This window comes from Geotrypetes seraphini, chromosome 7 (genome assembly GCF_902459505.1).
Source record: "Geotrypetes seraphini chromosome 7, aGeoSer1.1, whole genome shotgun sequence".
Taxonomy (NCBI): domain Eukaryota; kingdom Metazoa; phylum Chordata; class Amphibia; order Gymnophiona; family Dermophiidae; genus Geotrypetes; species Geotrypetes seraphini.
In genome coordinates, this window is record NC_047090.1 from 48,031,914 (window position 1) to 48,053,245 (window position 21,332).

Sequence of the window (21,332 nt, forward strand, 5' to 3'; positions counted from 1 at the left end):
GGCAAGCATGTTACCAAACTCCTGATGCAAAATAGTTGTCAACATATTCTGCAAAACCGGCACCAAGACCATTGAATCTGGTACATTTGGTATGGCTATGGACTCCGAGGAAGATGACCTCGAAGAAGAAAGATGTCTCGATTTTGAGGCACGTTTCTTGGGAAACTTTAAAACCACCGGTTCTAAGGGTGGCATGTCCAGAGGAGTTGGCTTCGCTACCTTACCTGAGGGAGACAGTGAGGATAACGGCTCCTCAGGAGAAGATTTAGCTGATTTCCCCGAAGATGAGGACTTCCCAAACGAGGAAGGTTTGATTAAGGTTGAGGTCGAGGTGAAAGGTGGTTGCCCCGTAGAAGACTTGACTGGATTCGGGGTCGGAATCGAGATCAGGGCCTTAGATGAAGGCCTATCCATGCCGCCGAATATTTTTTCTACCTGAATGCAACGTTTTCTACCTGAATGCGAGATTGAAGCATAGCACAGCGGGCACACGACTCCAGATGATGGTCAGGTCCTAACATTGTACACACCAGTTATGTGGGTCAGTGAGGGAGTTCGCATGCTGGCAGCGGCTGCACTTCTTGAAGCCTGTGACCGGCCGGGACATAGAAAGAAAAAGAGCCGCGGCTAAGAAAAAAACCAAACCAAACTTTTTTTTTTTTTAAAGAAAAATGAAGTGCGCAATTAACACAGCGACCCTGTAAGGAAAAAACACGAGCTGCGGTGAGAGAAGGCACGAGTAGAACTAAGTCTAGCGCAGAGCGTCGAAATGAGGACTTCTCTACTCCGCGGAAAACTGAGAACTGAGGAAATGCTGTGGAGACGTGCGCCCTATGGTGCAGCAGTCGCGAACTTTCTAAAAAGTTTTACAAGCAAGTCTGCTTGCGAGGCTGTTCGCATCGGGGCTCCATGGATGACGTCACCCGCATGTGAGAATATGCTGCCTGCTTGTCCTAGGATAGCCAGAATATTGGCATTTATACAACTATGTGCACACATATAATAATAATAATAATAATAATAAGCACACAGGCTGGTATTCTGGTCCTTTTCACACATTCTTGGGTCTGGATTCTCTAAATGGCGCCGTAGTCAGCAGCCGGATCACATGTCAAGAACGCGACGGTGCCGTTTAAAGAATCACACCTTTGGTGCTGGAAATGTATGCCAGAGTTTTCAAGGCCTACATTTCTGAGGCCTACTTTTGATGTGAATCGCACCTCCAGAGGCACCTACTGCATTAGCCATGACTACAGTGGTATTAGGCAATTCTGGCACTGGTAGGCGCCTTTAAATAACATTTTAAATAGATTTTCAATGGCGTTTTTCCACTTAGGTTAGGCGCCGGTAGGGCGCCTACCGGTGCCTAAAAAAGACGGTGTTGTTTATAGAATATGGGCGTTGGTACCCACTCCATAGAATTACATCCATGTTGTTTCCAATGTTCCCACAAAATTATGTCCTGCTTTGTGAAATTCTACTGAAGAATTCCTCCTTTGTAGTGCTCTCCAGTACTCTAATACTCTTCATTTGCAAAACAAACACATACCTTTTGGCATTTTCTTTAATACATTAAAGATGATGCTTTGTTCAATGAGATTTTTCGCCTTGAAGAAATGCATGCTGGGAGGAAACTGTCCATTTTTCATGGCATCTATTCTCTCTTTCTCTTTGATATTCACCAGCATCTCATTAACTTTCTTCTCTCTCCCAGTTAGCACCACGTTGCCACCAGTCTGAAGGAATTCCTCCTTGCTAATCAGCTCCTCTCGTTCTTTAGTCAGTGGCATTAGGGAGCAAATGGAAACCAAACAGCAGAGGAGGAGGACAGCCAGCTGACCACCAATGCTAGCCTTCATTTTCAGCAGTCCAGCTACCAAAATTGCTAAAAGTGAAAAAGGCAATGTTAACATTTCCACACCTTAGTACAAGGTCCCAGAAAGCAAAGGGCCTGATAGTCAGCCAACAGTGATTAATGTTTTGCTGATTACCACCAGCGTTAAACTCAGAAATTCAATGCCAGGCCATGTCTAGGCACCGACATTGAATTTCCAGGTTTACAGAGCCAGTTAGGGCCGGATTCTGTAAATGGCGCCGTTATCAGTGGCCGCCTAAATGACGGTCACTGATCGCATGTCAATCATGCAATGGCACAATTTACAGAATCGTAACTTTTGTCAAAGGTAGGTGCCATAAATGTAGGCCAGGATTTTAAAGGCCGTCATATCCCAGCTCCTACCTTTGACAAGAATCAAGTCTATGGAGGCACCTTAGAATGCCTAAGGTTGTTTCCAGTGTTAACAACACCTACTTCGAACTTAGACGTACTTCGACCTTAGATGTTCCAAGATGCCTCTGTAGATACAATGAAGGTGCTGACATTTTTCTTTTTAAAGATTTTAAAAACCTTTTAAATGGCTTTTACTGATTAAGTTAGATGCCCAACTCAAGGTTCCATTTCTAGAATATAATGCATAGCCACTTAACCGGCTATGGGTTACCACATAAAGATAGAATCGCATAAAACTGCCCCAAGGATAAAGATGTATAAAGAATTCAGGTAAGCCGGACTAATGAAGGATTCAGCAAGTGTTTCATTAGCAAAGCCCGACAAGGATCCAGAATAGTTACCCTTCCCCAGACTGGCAATGAGCTTTTCAATCTGTCATGCATCCATTGAGTCAAAGTGGTCTAAAGCAATGGTTCCCAACCCTGTCCTGGAGGACCACCAGGTCAATCGGGTATTCAGGCTAGCCCTAATGAATATGCATGGAGGAGATTTGCATTCCAAGCAACTCAATAATATGCAAATCTCTCTTCTGCATATTCATTAGGGCTATCCCAAAAACCCGACTGGCCTGGTGGTCCTCCAGGACAGGGTTGGGAACCACTGATCTAATGTATTTAATTGTAATATTACATTGTAATGTAATTATATCACATCACCACTAGGGGTTTTTTACAAAAGGACACTTGGGGGCTACCAATTTTTGCTGCATTTTTAACCTGCTGGCACAACTGCTGGAAAGTGATAATATTGGTTTTGTTCTAAATTGTCACTGCTCATAAAGAGAACCATCTTTCTTACATTCCGCTCCACCTTTTACAAAGCTGTGGTAATGGCTGCTGCACGGCAAACACTCCGCTGCCCATTAAATCCCTATGGGCATCAGAGCAATTACTGTAGCAGCAGCCGCTACCACGGCTTTGTAAAAGGAGCCCATTATTTGGTTGTATAAGCTTGGGGTTTTTTTTGTTTTGTTTTTTTAATAATTTCACTATTTTGCATCTTAAAAATGGTATGATGATTTTTTTTATATTTTCAGTTGTGGAAAAATGACTATATAAACTGAAGTAACCTTTTTTTTTTCCTCAAAAAGAGGAAAAAAGGTTGATTTGCAAGGTTGTCACGGGAACTTGTGGCAGCCATTTTGAACAGTGAGTCTGCCCTGGTTCACCTTTTTCACTGTTTGGCCCTGCATCGCGCAAGGGCACTGACAGTAGTCATTGTTTTTATTCAGTTGTTATCCATCAGGTTATTTTGTTTCGACACCATTAGGACCCCTGAGGAAGGAGTGTTTCTTTGAAACACGACCGTGTTGGGTTTGGTCTTATCAGTCCTTTTGGATACAAACTGTTTCATGTTTTTATGATTGTTCAATAAAGTCTTGGCGTACTGTACATCATCACATGTTCTTCAATTTTTGAACCAACAGGGCATAAAAGGTAGGCTGTGAATGGGTTGGGGTGGGAGGGAGGTGGGGTGGAGCATAGCCAGCTGGAACAGGATGCCAGAGGGACCCCACCGCTAGCCCACTGGGGCTTAAGGCAGATCAGTGGAAAGTGTGTAGTGGATCTGGGAGGGGTGGTGGGGTGGTGCAGATTAGGGGAGGTCCTGAATATAAACCGAAACCCCTATTCTTGGGCCCTTTTTTGGGGGGGGCCCAAAAGTCTTTATATTTGAGTATATATAGTATGTTTTCTTTATGTACTTCATCTGTTCTAAGTAAACAATTAAAGAACCTCTGTTAGGATTCTACAACAGAATAATGAAGGGAATAGACTTAGTAGATAAGGATAGATTGGGGAGAACGAGATGGCACTCTCTAAAGTTAAAAGGGGATAGATTCCGTACAAACGTACAGAAGTTCTTCTTCACCCAGAGAGTGGTGGAGAGCTGGAACGCTCTTCCGGAGTCTGTTATAGGGGAAAACATCCTCCAGGGATTCAAGACAAAGCTAGACAAGTTTCTGCTGAACTGGAATGTACGCAGGTGAGGCTGGTCTCGTTTAGGGCGCTGGTCTTTAACCTGGGGGCCACCGCATGAACGGATTGTTGGCCGCGATGGACCACTGGTCTGACCCAGCAGAGGCAATTCTTATGTTCTTAATAACTTTCTTAGGAAAGGCTCCTGTTTTCCTATGAATAACTGAAACGTAAATGGTGATGGGCATAGCATATTATGACATGTTGACAAGCAGGCAAAACATTCACAAGTACACACAGAGCAGGGGTTCTCAAGCCAGCCCTTGGGACGCACCTAGCTAGTCAGGCTTTCAGAATTCCTACACTGAACATCCATGAGAGATGCACTTCCTGTGTGCAGACTTACCTTGGGCATATTCATTGTGGATATCCTGAAAACTTGATTGGCTCTATGTGCCTGAGGACTGTGTTGAGAACCCCTGCCTTAGAGAAGAGACTAGAGAGAAATTTTACAGAACAGCTGCTGGTTTCCTCGGTTCCTCTTTGTCTTTTTTTGTAATGTTCAGGTTCAATCGTTCAGAGGAAGAGAAAGATGCAAATAGGAAGCACTGCTCCTCTGCCGGTGGGAGGACAGGGGAGAGGATCATATTGGCAAAGACACCAGCTCTTTGGGTGCTGCGACTGCTCGAGCACTCCCAATATTTTTGGGACCTCATAGGATAAGGGCTGGCGTGCGATCCGGGCATCTCTTCCTCTTCTGTCCATCTCTTCCCCTCACCTTCCTGGTCTCCTTTCAAAGTTGAAACATTCTTTTTCAGAGGGGCCCCAATATGGCAGCCATTTTCACAGGCTGCCAGTGCTGCCTTGAAGCTTTCCCTCTGCCGCAACTTCCTGTTTCTGCCTGGGCAGTTCGCTACAGTGGGAAAGCTTCAGGGCAGCACCAGCAACCTGTGAGGATAGCTGCTGCACTAGAGCTCCTCTGAAAAAGAAGATTTCAACTTTGAAAGGAGACAAGGAATGTGGTAGCCTGGGGGCGCCTGGAGCTATTTTAAGTTAGTACAGGGTTGGGGGCGGTTAGGGATGAGAACAGGGGAAAATGCAGGGTGGGAGGGAAGGGGAGAGAGAGAGAGAGAGAGATATGCCAGACCATAGGAAAGGAGAGAGATGCCAGGCTTTGGAAAGGAGAGGAGAAAGATGCCAGACCATGGGGGAAGGGGGAAGACAGAGATGTCAGACCACAGGAGAGGAAGAGAGAGGGACAAGATTTGTGCAGAGGAGAGTGGGAGGGAATAGGGCACACAGCGATGGGTATGGAAGGGAAGAGAAAAGAAATGCTTCTTATGGATAGATGGGGAGAAGAAAGAGGGAGGAGATGGTACACATGGATAGATGGGAAAGTAAGACATGGAAAAATAGATAGATTTTGAGAAGAAAGCAGAAAAAGTTGAATGTTAAAAGTTAATGCTAAAGATGGATGTATGGCAGAAAGTGGAGAAGGAGCGAAAAAGAGCAAATGGATAAGAAGGTTGTGGAAACACAGTTAAGAGCACAGACAAAAGGAAGTGCAGCCAGAAACTGGGAAAAGATAGTTAGAAAAATAAAATCACCAGACAACAAAGGTAGGGAAAATGATTTTATTTTCAATTTAGTGATTGAAATTTGTTGGTTTTGAAATTTTATATCTGCTATTTATATTTTACACTGTTCAGGAAGAAATTTTCTTTCTATTTCTCTGCCCCATTCACGTCCCTCTCACCATTTTTCCCTCTCCCTTTCTCCTCTCTGCCATCTCTCCCTTTCTTGTGCCCATGCATTGGCCTCTAGTTGGCAAGAGTTAGTGAGTGGTGCTGCTTATCAGTTGTTTCCTCTTCTGCAGTTGGAACCATGCTCTAGAATCTTGCAGGACCTTCCAGCACCAGGCAGTGTTTGACAAAGCTGTTCTCTCCTTTCCTTGATGACAGTCTAGCAGTTTGAGTCTCCCACCCATTTGTCAAGATCCCCCCATGAAAACATCCCCCTCAGGACAACTGCTAACATCCCTGGTGTCTAGTGGGTCTAGCAAAAGCAATCCCCTGTCACACCTGCTCTTACCAGCAGTGGGATCCAAAATGGCACTGATGACCCCTAGCAGTAGTCTTGCAGTACTACCATTAGGGGGCCATGTTTCCATATAAGGGCAAGAACTTTGAGACCTGATGCTCCAGGGTTGGTAGGCTTGTGAAATGGCTTCAAGCAGTGTTATTCTTTATATTCAGGAGTCAGCAACCTGCAGTACTGAGATACTACAGGTTGGTGGCTCCCATGGTCAGTCAAAATCATGCAAAGCCTGCCTTTTACCACACCTTGATAACTAACCTTCCTCAGTGGTTTAAAGCGGTGGTATTCAACCCAGTCCTCAAGGACCACTGGCCATTCGGGTTCATTGTGGATATCCTGAAAACCCAACTGGCCAGGTGGTCCCTGAGGACTGGGTTGAATACCACTGCATTAGATTAGATGTTATAATCATGAACAGATATTTCAATAGATTTCTCCTTCAATTCACACCAAAACAGAGGTTAAACATTTAAATATTTATATTAATTTGTTGCAACTTAAAACAATAACGATTGAGGGTGAAAGAAAACTAAAGTGGTATATGTTCAACTGTTGTTATGAGATGCAGTGTAAACAAGGAAAATGAAATATAAATCAGGGGTAAGGAACTCCGGTCCTCGAGAGCTGTATTCCAGTCGGGTTTTCAGGATTTCCCCAATGAACATGCATTGAAAACAGTACATGCAAATAGATCTCATGCATATTCATTGGGGAAATCCTGAAACCCGACTGGAATACGGCTCTCGAGGACCAGAGTTCCCTACCCCTGTTATAAATGAATAGCAAAGCTAATTTACCATTCAGGTGTGATGAAATTCACATTGATTACACCATTAGAGTTAGTGATAATATTCAAACCTCAAACAAACATGTCATGCCTTTCCGCTTAATACCAACTTTGTTCCAGGGCATCCAGAACCACAGGTTTGACTTGGTAACTCTTAAAACTAGAGAGTTTCTCAGTCCAATCATTCAATAAAATACAAAAAGTGTGTGCACAGAGAAAAAAAGTATTTACAAAAACATGTTTTCACCGGTATCACCAATTTCTTGCATTGGGTACCACTGAATTGTTGTCCACTGTTGTCCTGTCACCTATCTGGAACCAGCAGCTACTCTGAAGATTCAGATGTTTGCTGCTATCCTATCTGTAAACAAAACCCTAACCTCCCTCGATAGATGCAGGCCAAGTCCATTTATTTCTAACTAAATATGCAAAAGAACAGATAATGCTTTTATCCCTAAGCTGACCCTTCCAGGAAAACAAACAAAAAAAAGCTTCTGATATGAAATGAGCTCTCAGAGTTTTCAACATGCACGTTCACACCATATCCAAGCCACCTCAGCTTTATCTGTATATCCCAAGTATTTTTGATTCAGAAATAATGAAACTCCTCAATAATGATCTCATAGTCTCACACTCAGAGCCTGCGTATTATCAGAAATACTAACTGGAAAACAGCTCTGTACCACAGAACTTCTAAGAATTTTAAGTCAAGCGAATTTACTCTTAAGGCTTTAAACTAGAGAGTTGCATGGGGACAGAAATCCCACCCGTCCCAATCCCGTCCCCGCAAGGATCCTCTCCATACCCACCCATCCCTGCCAGGATCCTCTCCATCCCCACCCGTCCCCGTCTGGATCCTCTCCGTCCCCACCCATCTCCGCAAGGAATTACCTCCATCCCTGCCCGTCCCCATAAAAAGCAGCAATTACTTCCGACAGGATCATCAATTCCACAATTTCTTTTGTGTTTGCGCTGCTGTTTTCCTTGTGGAATCTCTTTGGTGAAACCCTTTTTTTGTTTTCTGTTCAGGTAATTAACTTATAAACCCTCTCTTTTACTAAGGCTGACGTGTCCATTATATTATATGGACGAACCCTGCTTCCAAAGCCTTCCATCCCCGTGGGAGTCCCGTGGGTTAGGGGGGATACCGCGGGATTCCTGCTATCCCCGTTCCCATGCAGACCTCTACTTTAGACTTTCTGTTCTCAAAAGAACATTTAGCTTTCAAAAACAGTTTCAGATTCTCCAAGCTTCGTACAACTGTGTATACTGGTTAAGGTCTCAGCAGATTATCAGAAAAAAAAAACAAAACTGCAGAAATAGACTCCAGCAGAAAAACAAGCCGAATACTAAATTGCATACAAAACATTTGCTGTAAACACTAATAATGGAGTCCTTTTAATAACATAGTAACATAGTAGATGACGGCAGATAAAGACCCGAATGGTCCATCTAGTCTGCCCAACCTAAGGCACGCTAGCCGTTTTAGCGTGCACTAAATATTAGCATGCACTAAATGCTAACACGTCCATTATATTCTATGGACGCATTAGCATTTAGCGTGCGCTAAAACGGCTCGCACACCTTAGTAAAAGAGGGGGAATATTAGGCAATCTGAAGGGATTCAAATGCTCTATTTCCCAGTACTTAACGTTTCTTTTTAGCAATAGGAGTCACAAAACTCCAATTTAAAGTTTGAAACACTAAGTTCTTATGAATTTTCCTTTGAAATATAACTCCAAACTTGATTTAGGGGAAGGGGTAAAACGTGGACCTCACAGAACCGACGGACCTCACGGATCTAAACCCGCACGTCCTTAAAAATCTGAGGTCCGTGCCACTTGTAGTTAGTCTCTGGCTCTGACAGACCTCGATGACAATTTAGTGCTGACGGATCCTAATACTTTTCCCCTCCTTAAGCTGAGTTGGATCCGTCAGCGCTAAATTGTCTTCGAGGTCTGTCAGAGCCAGAGACTAACTACAAGTGGCACGGACCTCAGATTTTTAAGGACGTGCGGGTTTAGATCCGCGAGGTCCATCAGGTCCGTGTTTTACCCCTTCCCTTGATTTAGAAATCTCATTAAATCATGAGAACCAGCAGGCATCCTATAAGAGCCTGACCCACAACTCACACAAACTCAGCTGTATCCTCCTTCACAGCCTTCTCATTGTACACCTCAGCTCAACAGCCCATAAGTTCATTTAACTTGCAGCACTTCTCATGAAAGCAAACATTTACAGGAAATATTTTTTTAAAAAAACTCCACACAAACTCCAGAGCTGACATACACAGCAGATCCACACCATTTTCTCTCCAATTCCTTGTGCTGCCTATCTTTGCCGGGCGATCCGTGGCCGATCCGTTTACGAGTCTTCTTGGGAGATCGATTCAGCAAGCCTCCTCATGCAAATTAATGCACTCGGAGGCACGCCCACACAGTCACTGGACGGATCGCTGCAGAGCAATCGGGACACATGCGCGGACCATCTTATTTTCCTGTAAATGGTCTGTGCATGCGTTGGCTCTCAGCACAAGCGCTGGAGGGGGAGGGAGGAGGCTAGGAGCTATCTTTACCCCAGTGATTTACTCTCAGCAAGAATTATCATGGTGAAAATATTTGCAGACAGCTGTTAGAGAGCTCTCTGTGGTATCTAATATAATAAAACGCTAAGCGCGCATGCGCACTCTACCACCGTGTTGCCTGATCTGTAGTTCCGTGGTCGGCAGAGTGCGCATGCAAGCATACAAGGGTCCCTCACTCCGTCTAACATAGCGGTCTCGGCAAACTGGCCGGCAGCGCTGGACTCCCTGCTCTCCACCTCTCAAGCTGCGATGTCATCTCCTCTCACGAGCCTGCACCAGCGTCAGAGAAGGCTTCTGACGCTGGCGGGGATTGTGAGAGGAGCCGCCACCGGCACTTTTAAACTTGAAAAAAAACCTTCGGCCGCAGCAGGCCAGCCCACGGGAAGGGAAGGGGGGGCTGAAAAAGAACACGACTCCAGCTAATGGAACGCAGGCTACACCGCGGGAAGGGAAGGGGGAGTGGCCGAACGGAGCAGGACAGCTCGCGGTAAGAGAAGGGAATGGGGGTGGGGGAAAATGCTGCTACTGCTTCACAGGGACCTGGAGGGGAAGGGAAATACCACTGCTGCTTCTGCAAAGGAAAGTGGGGGGAGAAGAAGGGAATGGGGGGTGGGGGAAAATGCTGCTACTACTTCACAGGGACCTGGAGGGGAAGGGAAATACCGCTACTGCTTCTGCAAAGGAAAGTGGGGGGGGGGGAAGGAGGGAAATGCTGTTGCTGCTGCACAGGGAAATGGGGTGAACATGCTGCACAGAGAAAAGGAGGGAAATAATGACAGACAGACAGTGGGAGGGAGGGAGACAGAAAGAAAGGAAGAAAGACACAGGGGCAGGGAGAGGGATAGAAATACAGACAGAGAATGGTGGCCAGGGAGAGAAAGAGACACCGCGGGAAGACAGACAGAGAATGGTGGCCAGGGAGAGAGAGAGAGAGACACAGCGGTAGGGAGAGAGACAGAAAGACAGACAGACATATATTCTAGCACCCGTTAATGTAACGGGCTTGACTAGTCCAGTATATTTTCTTTATACATTTTTCAAATGTACCTCTTGTCCCTAAAGCAAAAATGATAACGCAAGTTATATGGGGAGAGCGAAGGGAGAACCTAAGTCAATAGGGCAAATATTTCTGCCTGTACTTGTAACAGGGAATGCCGACATGCCTGCCCAACACATGCTGATCTCCGATTGCCTCTGACCCTGCAAATGACATGAAGGAGATCAGCTGGGGCCCGTGGGTTAAAAACACAGGCTCGCAGAGGGGCATGGCTGAAGAGAGCAGGGCGGCATGGCAGAATAGGGCAGACAGATAAGGGGAGAAGAGAGCAGGGCAGCATGGTGGAAGAGAAGAGAGCGGAAGAGTTGGGCGCTTTTTGGGTAGTTTCAGGGCTGCAGGGCTGGGATTTCAGGCAGAGAGCAGGAGAGTCGGAAAGGCAGTGAGCGACTGGTTCCCAGCAGTCGCTTCTTTTGATCGGCCAGCCCAGTCGGTGTTCCTAAAGTTTTCTTTTGTGAATCGCTTCCTTCCTATATTTGCATGCAATTCCCCCTCATTTGCATGCGCAGATCAGATCGGGAGTAAGGTTAGTGCATGGGACCGGGGTCGCAAAGTGATCGCAAACCGATCGGTTTGCTTTGTGAATCTAGCCCTTAATCTCTCTGCCCTTCTGTAACTCACAATAATGGCCCTGGGGCTCTTAATGAGACAGCCGCTATTAAGTGCAACTTTCCCCAAAGCTACCCGAACACACACTCTGACCCATATGCTCAAAACTCACCATGCATTTAACGATTCACACTACGCCAATTTTAACTGATATAGTATTGAAGTATTTCAGCTATCGATGCCTGCGTCTCTCTCTACTAGGCAAATGTTGTATAATGAGGTCATTAACATAGCAAAAAATTTTATTTGTATACTGCAAAACACCGTGAAGTTTAATGCGGTTAACAGGGGTTAAATAGAGGATCATATACGAGGTGAGGGTACAATGACAAGTAACATAGGTGTGTAAATAACAAAGGATTATGGCAGGTCTGAGTCAAATACAATACAGGTAAGGCGATATAAGGAGAACTCAAGAAATAAACAGAGTTTGGATCTCGATATAGATATGGTAAGGGAGGAATGAGTCTATAGTTAGAGAGCTTTCCTTCTTCTTGAGGAGGATGAGAGACATGCGAAGAGGGCACAAGGTTTAGTGCTCTACTAGGAATTTGTTGAACAAATATTTTTAAACCTTGCCTGAAAAGCATGTATAATGAAGACAACTATAATGGGGAGTAATTCCCGGCTGTAGTGATAGTAATTTTGTCACATAAGTTTTTTAGGTTTTCCTAGCAGGGAGGGGTAGGCGAAGATGGATTTGGAGTGCAAAAGACAGATCGGGGGGGGGGGTTAAACTCAAATACTTAATAGTAAAACGAACACTCCAAGTGATGCCTTGGTGATGCCCAAAATTAAGCACTGGTTTTTAATGCTCTGAAATCTCTGACAGGTCTGGAGGTGCCTGAAGGGTTAAAAAAGCACTAAATCAGCAGTGTGCTTTTTTTGCTGTTTTGATGGGCACAGATGTTGTGCGTGCATTACACATGCACAGTATCTGTCCCCATTTTTTTTTAAATGTTAAAGTCATACAGGGACCCAGCCCACCCTCAAACTTAAAAAAAATAAATAAAAATAAAATCAGCAGGAGCGAAGCCCACTCTGTCTGCCTTAGCCACCCAGACCTCCAACCCCCCATACCTTATTATTTTCCTAGCAAAGTGCAACTGTGGACTAATGCTATTCAATGACCGCAATTACACACCTAATTGCCAACATGGAATTCATGCTTAGTATGCAGGATCCCAAGCATCAAACTTTAGGTGACCAGTAAAGGGTTACCTCTTATGGTGTACTGGACAGAAAATTTAACAGGGCCAGCCCACAGGTATATGACACCCTAGGTATACCTTCAGCTATGTGCCATCCATCAAGGGGTGGCTCAATTCTGCCCTCCCCCCATGTCCAGCATCTCCCCCTCCCTACTTCCTCCTTCCCCTAGGTGTCTAATATCTTTCTCCTCTTCTCCCTCCTCTCCAAGTGTTCAATGGCTTATTTTCTCTTTGCTAGCCCTCCATGCATAGCAGTCAGCAAGTCTACAGTTGACTCATGTCCATCAAAAGATCTGGAGCATCTGTGCATGTTCAAAGGTTGCAGATCCCTTCCCTTCCAAGACAAGACATCTGGAGGGGGTTGGGATCATGCAAAGATGCTCAAGTTCCCTCACCGATCACAGTGAGTCTTTTGTGGAATCACTGACCAACAGCCAATGCTATCCCTCTGCATTATGACACCCAGCGTGCCTAGTTGTTGAGCTGGCTCAGAAGTTCAAATAAGGCTATTCTACTCTACAGCATGCAGTCATGGAAACAGCACAAAGCTCACTTTCTTTCTAGTCTTAGATTCACCTCTGAATCTGTTTTTCCAAGTTATAGCATTTAACGTCCTTGCCAGCAGTTACAGAAACTTTTCTTCCTTTGGAGGGGGGGGGGGGGAAGGCAGAAGAGGGTAGGAGTGATATATTTTAATGCTTCATCACATAAAGACAAAGGAAATGGGCCTCTTTCTATTGAAAGAAACCTTTGGAACAAGGGGGCAAAGGAAGAAGGTGAAAGATGACAGATTCTGGAGTAATCTAAGGAAATATTTCTTTACAAAAAGAGTGGCAGATGCATGGAACAGCCTCCCAGCAAAGGTGGAGACAGACTCAACCTAAACTCAATAAAGCATGGGATAAGCACAGATCTCTAAGAGAGAGAAAGTGATTGTGGTGTAGAAGGGTAGGCCATGTGGTCTTTATCTGGCACAAAAATAAAAAGGGAGGCCAACCCACTCAGCGGGAGATTCAGGGCCTGCCTCCAGCCTACCCCACTCTATCCACAGCTCTGCCTTGCCCCATCCACTGCTCCACCCCGTCATACCCAGCCTTGCCCAGAGCTCCTCCCCTGTCACAGCTGATTCGTGGCCAGTTGCAAAAGAAATTGCTTTCTTGCCCATCAGCAGCTGGCAATGCTTTCATAAAACATCATCTGCTTCCACTGGTCCTGTTTTTCCTGCTACCGATGGATAGGAAGGCCACTCAATGGGAGATTCAGGCTTTCTTTTTTTTTTATAATATCATATTTATTAAGTCAAGAAACGCAAGGACTGTCACTGATAACGATACAGAGTAAGGGCATTACAGATATAAAGAAACATAATAATGTACATGGGGTGCTGAGCCATAAATCTACAGAACAGTGCTCACCCCCTAACAAATCGAACATGAGTGTACAGAATCATAAGCAGTAAACAATTGCAAAAGCGTAATTAGGCGATGCGGTATGAGACTGAGGCCCTATGCCCCGATAAAGATCAGATAATTAGCAATAAGAGAAAACAGTGAACCGTCCAGCAACCCTCGCCTGAAATTTCTAATTAGAAAGAACTGCAACAACAACAAGGATCCCCAAACGATCCGCCACAACCACACAACATGCACACCCCAATCAGAATCATTCGAACCTCCAAACACATCTCAATCATTCCAACAGACTCACACATATATTACGTCGTTGTATTGGACATGAGTCATCTGAGCAAGAAAGGAATGGTATTCAAGTGTGCAATATTAACACATGCAAATACTCAAACTGGGGACCTGCAGCACCAGAACAGAGAGAAGAGTACCTGATGGAAACATGACAATATATAGTTATGATATACAGAGTTATGATATGCAGACATATGATATACAGATTTATGGTAAGCAGAGTCAGGGTCAAGGGGGACGTGCACATACACTGCAAGAGCTTGTTCTACGGAGTAGTTAAGCCAACAGATCTAGAGATTTCTTCCAAAGGGAGCAATATAGTTTCCAAGGTGGCTGGGGTCGGGACGCAAAAGTGTCCAATTCAAACCGCGCTTGGAGTTGCATCCGTGCTGTCCACATGCAGTAGGTCGGGACCTCCTCAGATGCCCAATACTTCAAGATGAGCTGCTTGCCTACCAGGAGCGCGTGGAGGATGAATTTGTGAGCTGGAAAATCCAGTCCCTGTTGGGTAAAATCCATGATATCTCCCAGTAGGAGGGCGGGGGGATTCCAGGGCACGGTACGCTGCAAGACATTCGCCAAGTGGAGCTGTACTTGGCTCCAGAAGTGCAGTTTGGGGCAAGTGAAAAATGAATGGACATAGTCACCCTTGTAGGATGTGCATTTGGTGCATGTATCAACGCTCCATAAGCCCATGTGATAGCCCCTAGCTCTAGTGATATAGTACCGATGTAAGATTTTGTATTGTGTTTCCTGCAGGCCCGAGGCCTTCACATTTAAGCATAGGGTTTGAAACAGGGACTTAAGGTCATCTATAGTCACCTGCATGCCTAGCTCTGTGGACCACTCACCCCCCAAAACCCGAAGGCATCCCTCTCCTAAATGATTTCTACCCGCCTTATACCATGTGGAAATCTTGTTAGATGCAGTAGGGGTATCAAGAAAGACTAAGTCCAAAGGGCCGCATCTCCATGCGTGCGTACCCAGGAGTGATAATAGTGGTGAATTTGCAAGTAAGTGTACATGTGTGCAGGGGGTAGACGCCATGCTAGCCGCATTTGTGCAAGAGAAGGGAATTTCCCCCCACCTAAAGCCAAAACATCCCCCATAGTCGTGGTGCGGGCGGTGCGATCTCTCAGACCCGCCAGACCCCCCACTCCGGAGGCAAAGTTAGGATTCCTAAGAAGAGAGAGAAACGGGGATACATCAGGCAACCTATTCTGAAGACTACGCCACCAACGCCACGCTTGTCTAAAAGGGAGAAGGAAAGGGAAAATAGATGAGCGGGACTGTGCACCCCTTCCCCCCGCTCCATGGATAAAAGAGGAGAAAGACCATGGTAGGCAGCAGTCCTCTAGTAAGGAATCAGGGGAGTAGCGGCGCGAGGAAACCAGTTGTTAGTGAATCCAGCGAAGGAGCACGGCGACATTATAGATACGTAGGGAGGGCAAGCCCAGGCCCCCCCGATCACGACTCTGGGTTAGTTTAAGTGAGTTAATACGTGCTCTCCTCCCCTTCCACACAAAGGAGCAAATGATTGACTGATAGGCGCGCTCATCTGCACGAGTAATCCAGACGGGTATAGTTTGTAGTGGGTAGAGCAATTTCGGGAACATCACCATTTTAACCAAGGCCACATGCCCCAAGAGTGAAAGAGGCAGCGATTGCCATTTAAGACAAAGAGTTTTGATCCGTCCAATGGTAGCAGATATATTAGCCTCGTACAACTTGTGCGGGTCTCTATAAAGCATGATACCTAAATACTTCAGCTTTCCCGGGGCAATACCTACGCCAAGACCTCTACACCATGGTTCCGTCTGCGAGCCCCCTAACAGAAGAGCCTCCGTTTTCTCAAAATGAATTTTCAAACCAGAAAAGACGCCATATGCTCGAATAAGGGACATCAGGGCGGGCATAGTCCGGTCAGCATTATTAACATATAAGAGCATGTCATCTGCAAACATACTAATGCGAAATTCATTGGAGCCCACCCTTAGACCCTCCAATTCTACGTCCTGGCGAATACGAGCCGCTAAAGGTTCGAGCGAGATAAGGAAGAGGAGGGGTGAGAGCGGGCAGCCCTGTCGCGTGCCCCATCCCAGAGGGAATGGGCCAGAGAGTTCACCATTCACCAAAAGTTGGGATGTAGGGTGATGATACAGAGCCGTCAGCCAAGCAATAAAGTCCCCCTGAACCCCAAATCGGCCAAGTGTCCTAAAAAGGTGGGGCCAAGAGACCATATCGAACGCTTTATCTACATCTAGGCTTGTGATAAGCGCCTTGTCGGAGGCAGCTCGAGGGTGTTGTAACACTGCGAGGACCCGTAAGAGATTCATGGACGCGTGCCTGCCAGGCACAAAGCCGACTTGGTCTTCGTGGATGAGTAGGGGTAAGAATTTATTGAGACGCAACGCCAAGATGCTAGCCAAAAGTTTTACATCCTGGTTAAGAAGAGAGATGGGGCGGTAAGACCCCAAAGCATCAAGTGGGCGCCCGGGCTTAGGGAGAATAATAACGTGCGCCCTGTTATGTGAGTCTCTGGGAGGAGTAACACTACGGAGTCCCATAAAGTATTGTTGTAAAGAAGCTAGCACCGGGGGATCCAACAGCTTATAGAATTCGGGGCCGAAGCCGTCCGGGCCCGGAGTCTTGGCCAGCTTGAGCTTTTTAATAGCAACCTGTAGTTCTTCCCCTAGAATAGGACCATTAAGGGCCTGGCATTGAGTGTCCGTCAAGGTGGGAAGACAGAGGCCCTGAAAGAAACGATCACTAGCAGTCTGGTCATAAGGTTGTGCAGCGTAGAGGTCAGTGTAGAACCGCACGAATTGTTCTGTAATGGCTGAGTGAGTAACATGCGTGACGCCTCGTTTATCTTTAATAGAAGTAATGGTGTGACGCGTTTTGTGTGGGCGCACCAAGTTAGCTAGCAGTCTCCCCATTTTATCCCCCCAGCGGTAAAGCTTGTATTTGTAACAGTATATATTACGATTGGCCCTTTGATCTAAAAGGAGGTTAATTTTTTTCTTGACGTCACACATGGCCTGTTTGGAGACATCGTCCAGACGAGAAATATGAAGGGAGCGAAAGCTGGCAAGATCCCGCGACAGAGCCAATAGTTCCCCATCCCGCTTTTTATTCAGAGACGCCGTATAAGCCAGTATGTGACCACGCATGACCGCTTTAGCTGCCTCCCAGTAGACAACGGGATCCACATCTGTTACTGAATTAGTTTTATGGAACTCCTCCCACCTTTTTTGAAAGAATTTTCGGAACTCCACGTCCTTGTAAAGGAATGGGGACATCCGCCAGATGCGCCCCGCGGTCTGAGACCCGAAATGTAAGTCAATGCTGAGCAGAGCATGGTCAGATACAAGAGGTGGTAAGAGGTTCGCGGCCGATAGGTTCGGAAATAGAGAGGCTGAGATTAGAAAGTAGTCAATGCACGAGTGAGACGAGTGAGGGTGAGAGTAGAAAGAGAAATCAAGTTCAGTGGTATGTAGCGTGCGCCAAGAATCCAGCAATCCCAGCTCCTTAATAAGGAAGTGTACTCCCTTAGAGAAATGGCCCTTCGGAACTGGCTTAGTCGGCCGACGATCCCACTGTGGATTGGCAACAAAATTAAAATCGCCACCCATGATAACCGGTTGAGGCAGAAGTGGTGCCAAATGACCCACCACTGATGTAAAGAAAGCATGAGAGTAAGTGTTAGGGGCGTAAATATTGCACAAAATTAGAGGTTTGCCCCATAATTCACCTACTAGAATGAGAAACCTCCCATTGGGGTCGTCAATTTGGCTATGCATGTGAAAGGGAATGTTCTTATGGATGAGAATAGCCACTCCACATTTCCGGTGTGTAAATGAAGCCGAGTGTACCTGTCCCACCCAGCCCCTACTGAGTTTCCCATGTTCCCCAGAGCTCAAATGGGTCTCCTGTAAGAATGCTATGTCAGTGTGTTCTCGTTTGAGATACGCTAGAATTTTTGTACGCTTGATGGGCGAATGGATCCCATCCACATTCAGTGATTTAACATGCAATTGTACCATAAAACAAACAGATATGCATATAGTATACAGTAAATGACCATAAAACGAGCGGTAGAGGCCGTCCCAGCCAATGCCTCCACTCACTCCTGAAATTCCTAGGTAACTTGCTCAGGCTAGAATAGTGACTCAACGTAGCAGAAACCAAACATACATCCAAACATCCGTCAGACATACCCCGCTCACAAACCCGATCCAGACACACATACACTCCCCCAGACATTCTCACCCAGTCCCCCCTCCCCAGTTCTTCCCTCCCCCTGACCCCAGCATGGAATACCATGCTACTACCAGTAAATACAGAAAATGGTGAAACAGCTCCGGGCCACACCCACAAAGAATAACAACAAAAACATATGAAAAGCACTGTGAGCATCCGTCGGGAACCGGGGGAGCACGGTGGGACCCCGAAAAGTAGTGTCAACCTAGGAAGGGTCCATGAGTTCAAGAGGGCCCCCCGAACTCCCCAAGCACCCAGCAGCGCAGCGGCTAAACACTGTACAGAGAGACCTAGAGAAGTAGGATTGTACGCTGCAGCGAGAGGACCTCCTCATCGTAAAGGGGGGCAGATGGGCGCCTGCAAGCCATCACCCCTGGTCGTTCAAAGAAGAGCAGCGCAGCAAGCATGGTCTCCCAAGGAAACGGGAGAAATCCTCCGAGTCGTCACTCCCTCTGAATGAACGTGCTGCTCCTCCAGAGGGCACCGAAAGTTCAACAGGAACGAAGCGGTGAGCACTGGGTTCGCAGATGCTCCTGCAGCATGCAGAGTCCCCAACATGGGAGTGTGCCACAATAAGCGGGTTGGGCACGGCAGGCTCCGCTCGCTCGCCCTCGGCGACGCACCCAGCCCTCAAGAGCTTATAATCACAAAAAAGGATATGGAAAGAGAAAAAAAGGGCACTTCGGGTCCTTGTAAAGTATCCCTCCGACATCTGCAGTTAGTGTGCCATCCTTTCCCCGCACCCTAGATGGGTGTGCCAGAGGTAAAGATAGTGCAGAGTGTAAGTCGCTCCAAAAGAGAGGCAGGCCGATCCCGGCTGAGGACACATGGTCGCCGGCAAACACTAGTGAACCCATACCAGCGCCTTCGGTGTCACTGAATAACAAAGGTGTATGTTGATTGTTGAAGAGGAATAATAAGTGGTTTGTTGAAGAGGAATATTAAGTGGCACTTGCTGGAAATAGTGCAGTAGCCTCACATGCCTCACCCAGCGGGCGCGGTGGTGGTGTTTTAGACCATCTCAGGCTCCGCACGCGGAGGCGCCGGTAGGTCCTGTATGAATCGCTCCAGATCTCGCGGTGTCTCAAAGTAGTGGATCTTATTGTTGTAAGAGACCCGAGCTCTGGCAGGATAAAGCAGGAACACCCTTATTTTTCTTTGGTATAGAGTATTGCAATGGGGTGCCATGGCTCGACGACGTGAGGACACCTGGGGGGAAAAGTCTTGAAAGACCAATATTTTTTGCCTCTCATAGGTGAAGCCAGCCCCCCGCCGAAAACAGGCCAGAACACGTTCTTTCATGGCGAAATTAAGGAAGCGGGCAAGGACTGGCCGTGGTCGATGCTCACCCTCACGCTGGGGACCCACACAATAGGCGCGTTCAATCAATACCCGCTCCCCCGTCTCGCCGAGGTCCAACATTCCCGGCAGCCATGATTCAAGGCAGGTCCGCAGGTCGACTTCCCGGATAGTGGAGGGAAGCCCTATGAACCGCAAGTTGTTTCTAAGGTTCCGGTTTTCGTGATCCTCCAGTTTATCCAGGCAGGTGGTTTTCGCAGTTTCCAGGACCCTCAGGCGCTCCTCAAAGTTAGCTGCACGGTCCTCTTGCTGAGCCACCCGGTCCTCCACCCTCTGCAGCCGGCCCGCATGCGTTTCCAATGTCTCCCTAAAGTCCTCCATAAAAGTTTGGATTTTTGCTAGCTTGTCCTCCATAACAAGAGTTAGGGACTTAGTGAGTTCTTGTATGGCCGCTTCTTGAATCGTGAACATGGGGACCTCGTGGCCGTCCGCCATTTTTGAATCCGTCGGCCTCACCTTCCCGCGAGTGTCTCGCTGCGCCCTTGCAGTCATTCCGGGCTCCAAACTCCCCCGGAGAATACTCTGCACACTCCGGGCACAAGTTGGTAGATGTCGGTCCACAGGGCACCGGGATCCGAAGCGAGTGCGGCGTGTAAAAGTAAGATTTAAGTCGGCATGTCCCGGAGCTGTGTGGAGGCACGTCCGCTCAGGTGCGCGGCATCATGTGCTCCCCCCGGGAGATTCAGGCTTTCTGATGGTAGTGTGGGAGATGATCCACAAAAATGGAAGACTTGGTAGGTGTGTTGCCTATATTTTCCTCTGGTTTGAGTTGCTCCACTTCAGAGATATCAAGCCAGTGCCTAGATTTAAGCAATATAAGAACATAAGAATAGCCTTACAGGGTCAGACCAATGGTCCACCAAGCCCAGTAGCCCATTCTCACAGTGGCCAATCCAGATCACTAGTACCTGGCCAAAACCCAAGGTGTAGCAATATTCCAAGCTACCGATACAGGACATGCAGTGGCTTCCCCCATGACTTTCTCAATAACATACTATGGACTTTTCCTCCAGGAACTTGTTCAAACCAGGAATTAATCCAAACCAGGAACTTGTCCAAACCTTTTGCAAATGGTACAAACAAAAAGAGCTTACATTATCCAAAACTGAATCTGACCAGGTGCAAGCAAAGCAAAACAAAGCAAAAGATGTGACACACACAAAACTGTTCAAACACAATTGGTTTACTGTGGACCATTGCAAGCACACATTGAATGTTTATCACCAGTTAAAAGGTTGTATTTTGAAGTTAACATTGAAATGTCTTGATGTTAAGTGTATAATCATGGTCTCAGCTCTGACATCCTTGCTCTGCTCTACAATTCAGATATCCATGGAGGATTTTTTGCGGCGTCTAAACCAAGAGGCAGCAGTTGCATCGGGGAGTCGCCTGCTGGAATCGCCGGGAAGGAGTGAGGTCGCGGCAAGCTTCCCTGGGCTAGAGTCAACTCTGAGCCCCGATG

General features: G+C 46.7%; 1 protein-coding gene across 2 annotated transcripts in view; it reads right to left on the reverse strand.

Moving 5' to 3' along the window:
- Positions 1 to 21,332, reverse strand: part of ADA2 (adenosine deaminase 2) — a 104,880-nt gene that overhangs the window by 71,153 nt on the left and 12,395 nt on the right. For both annotated transcript variants that reach the window (XM_033952742.1, XM_033952741.1), the window contains exon 2: positions 1,550 to 1,885. In XM_033952742.1, the coding sequence (XP_033808633.1) occupies positions 1,550 to 1,859 (310 nt within the window). In that variant the 5' untranslated portion in view covers positions 1,860 to 1,885. The remainder of the gene's footprint in view (positions 1 to 1,549; positions 1,886 to 21,332) is intronic.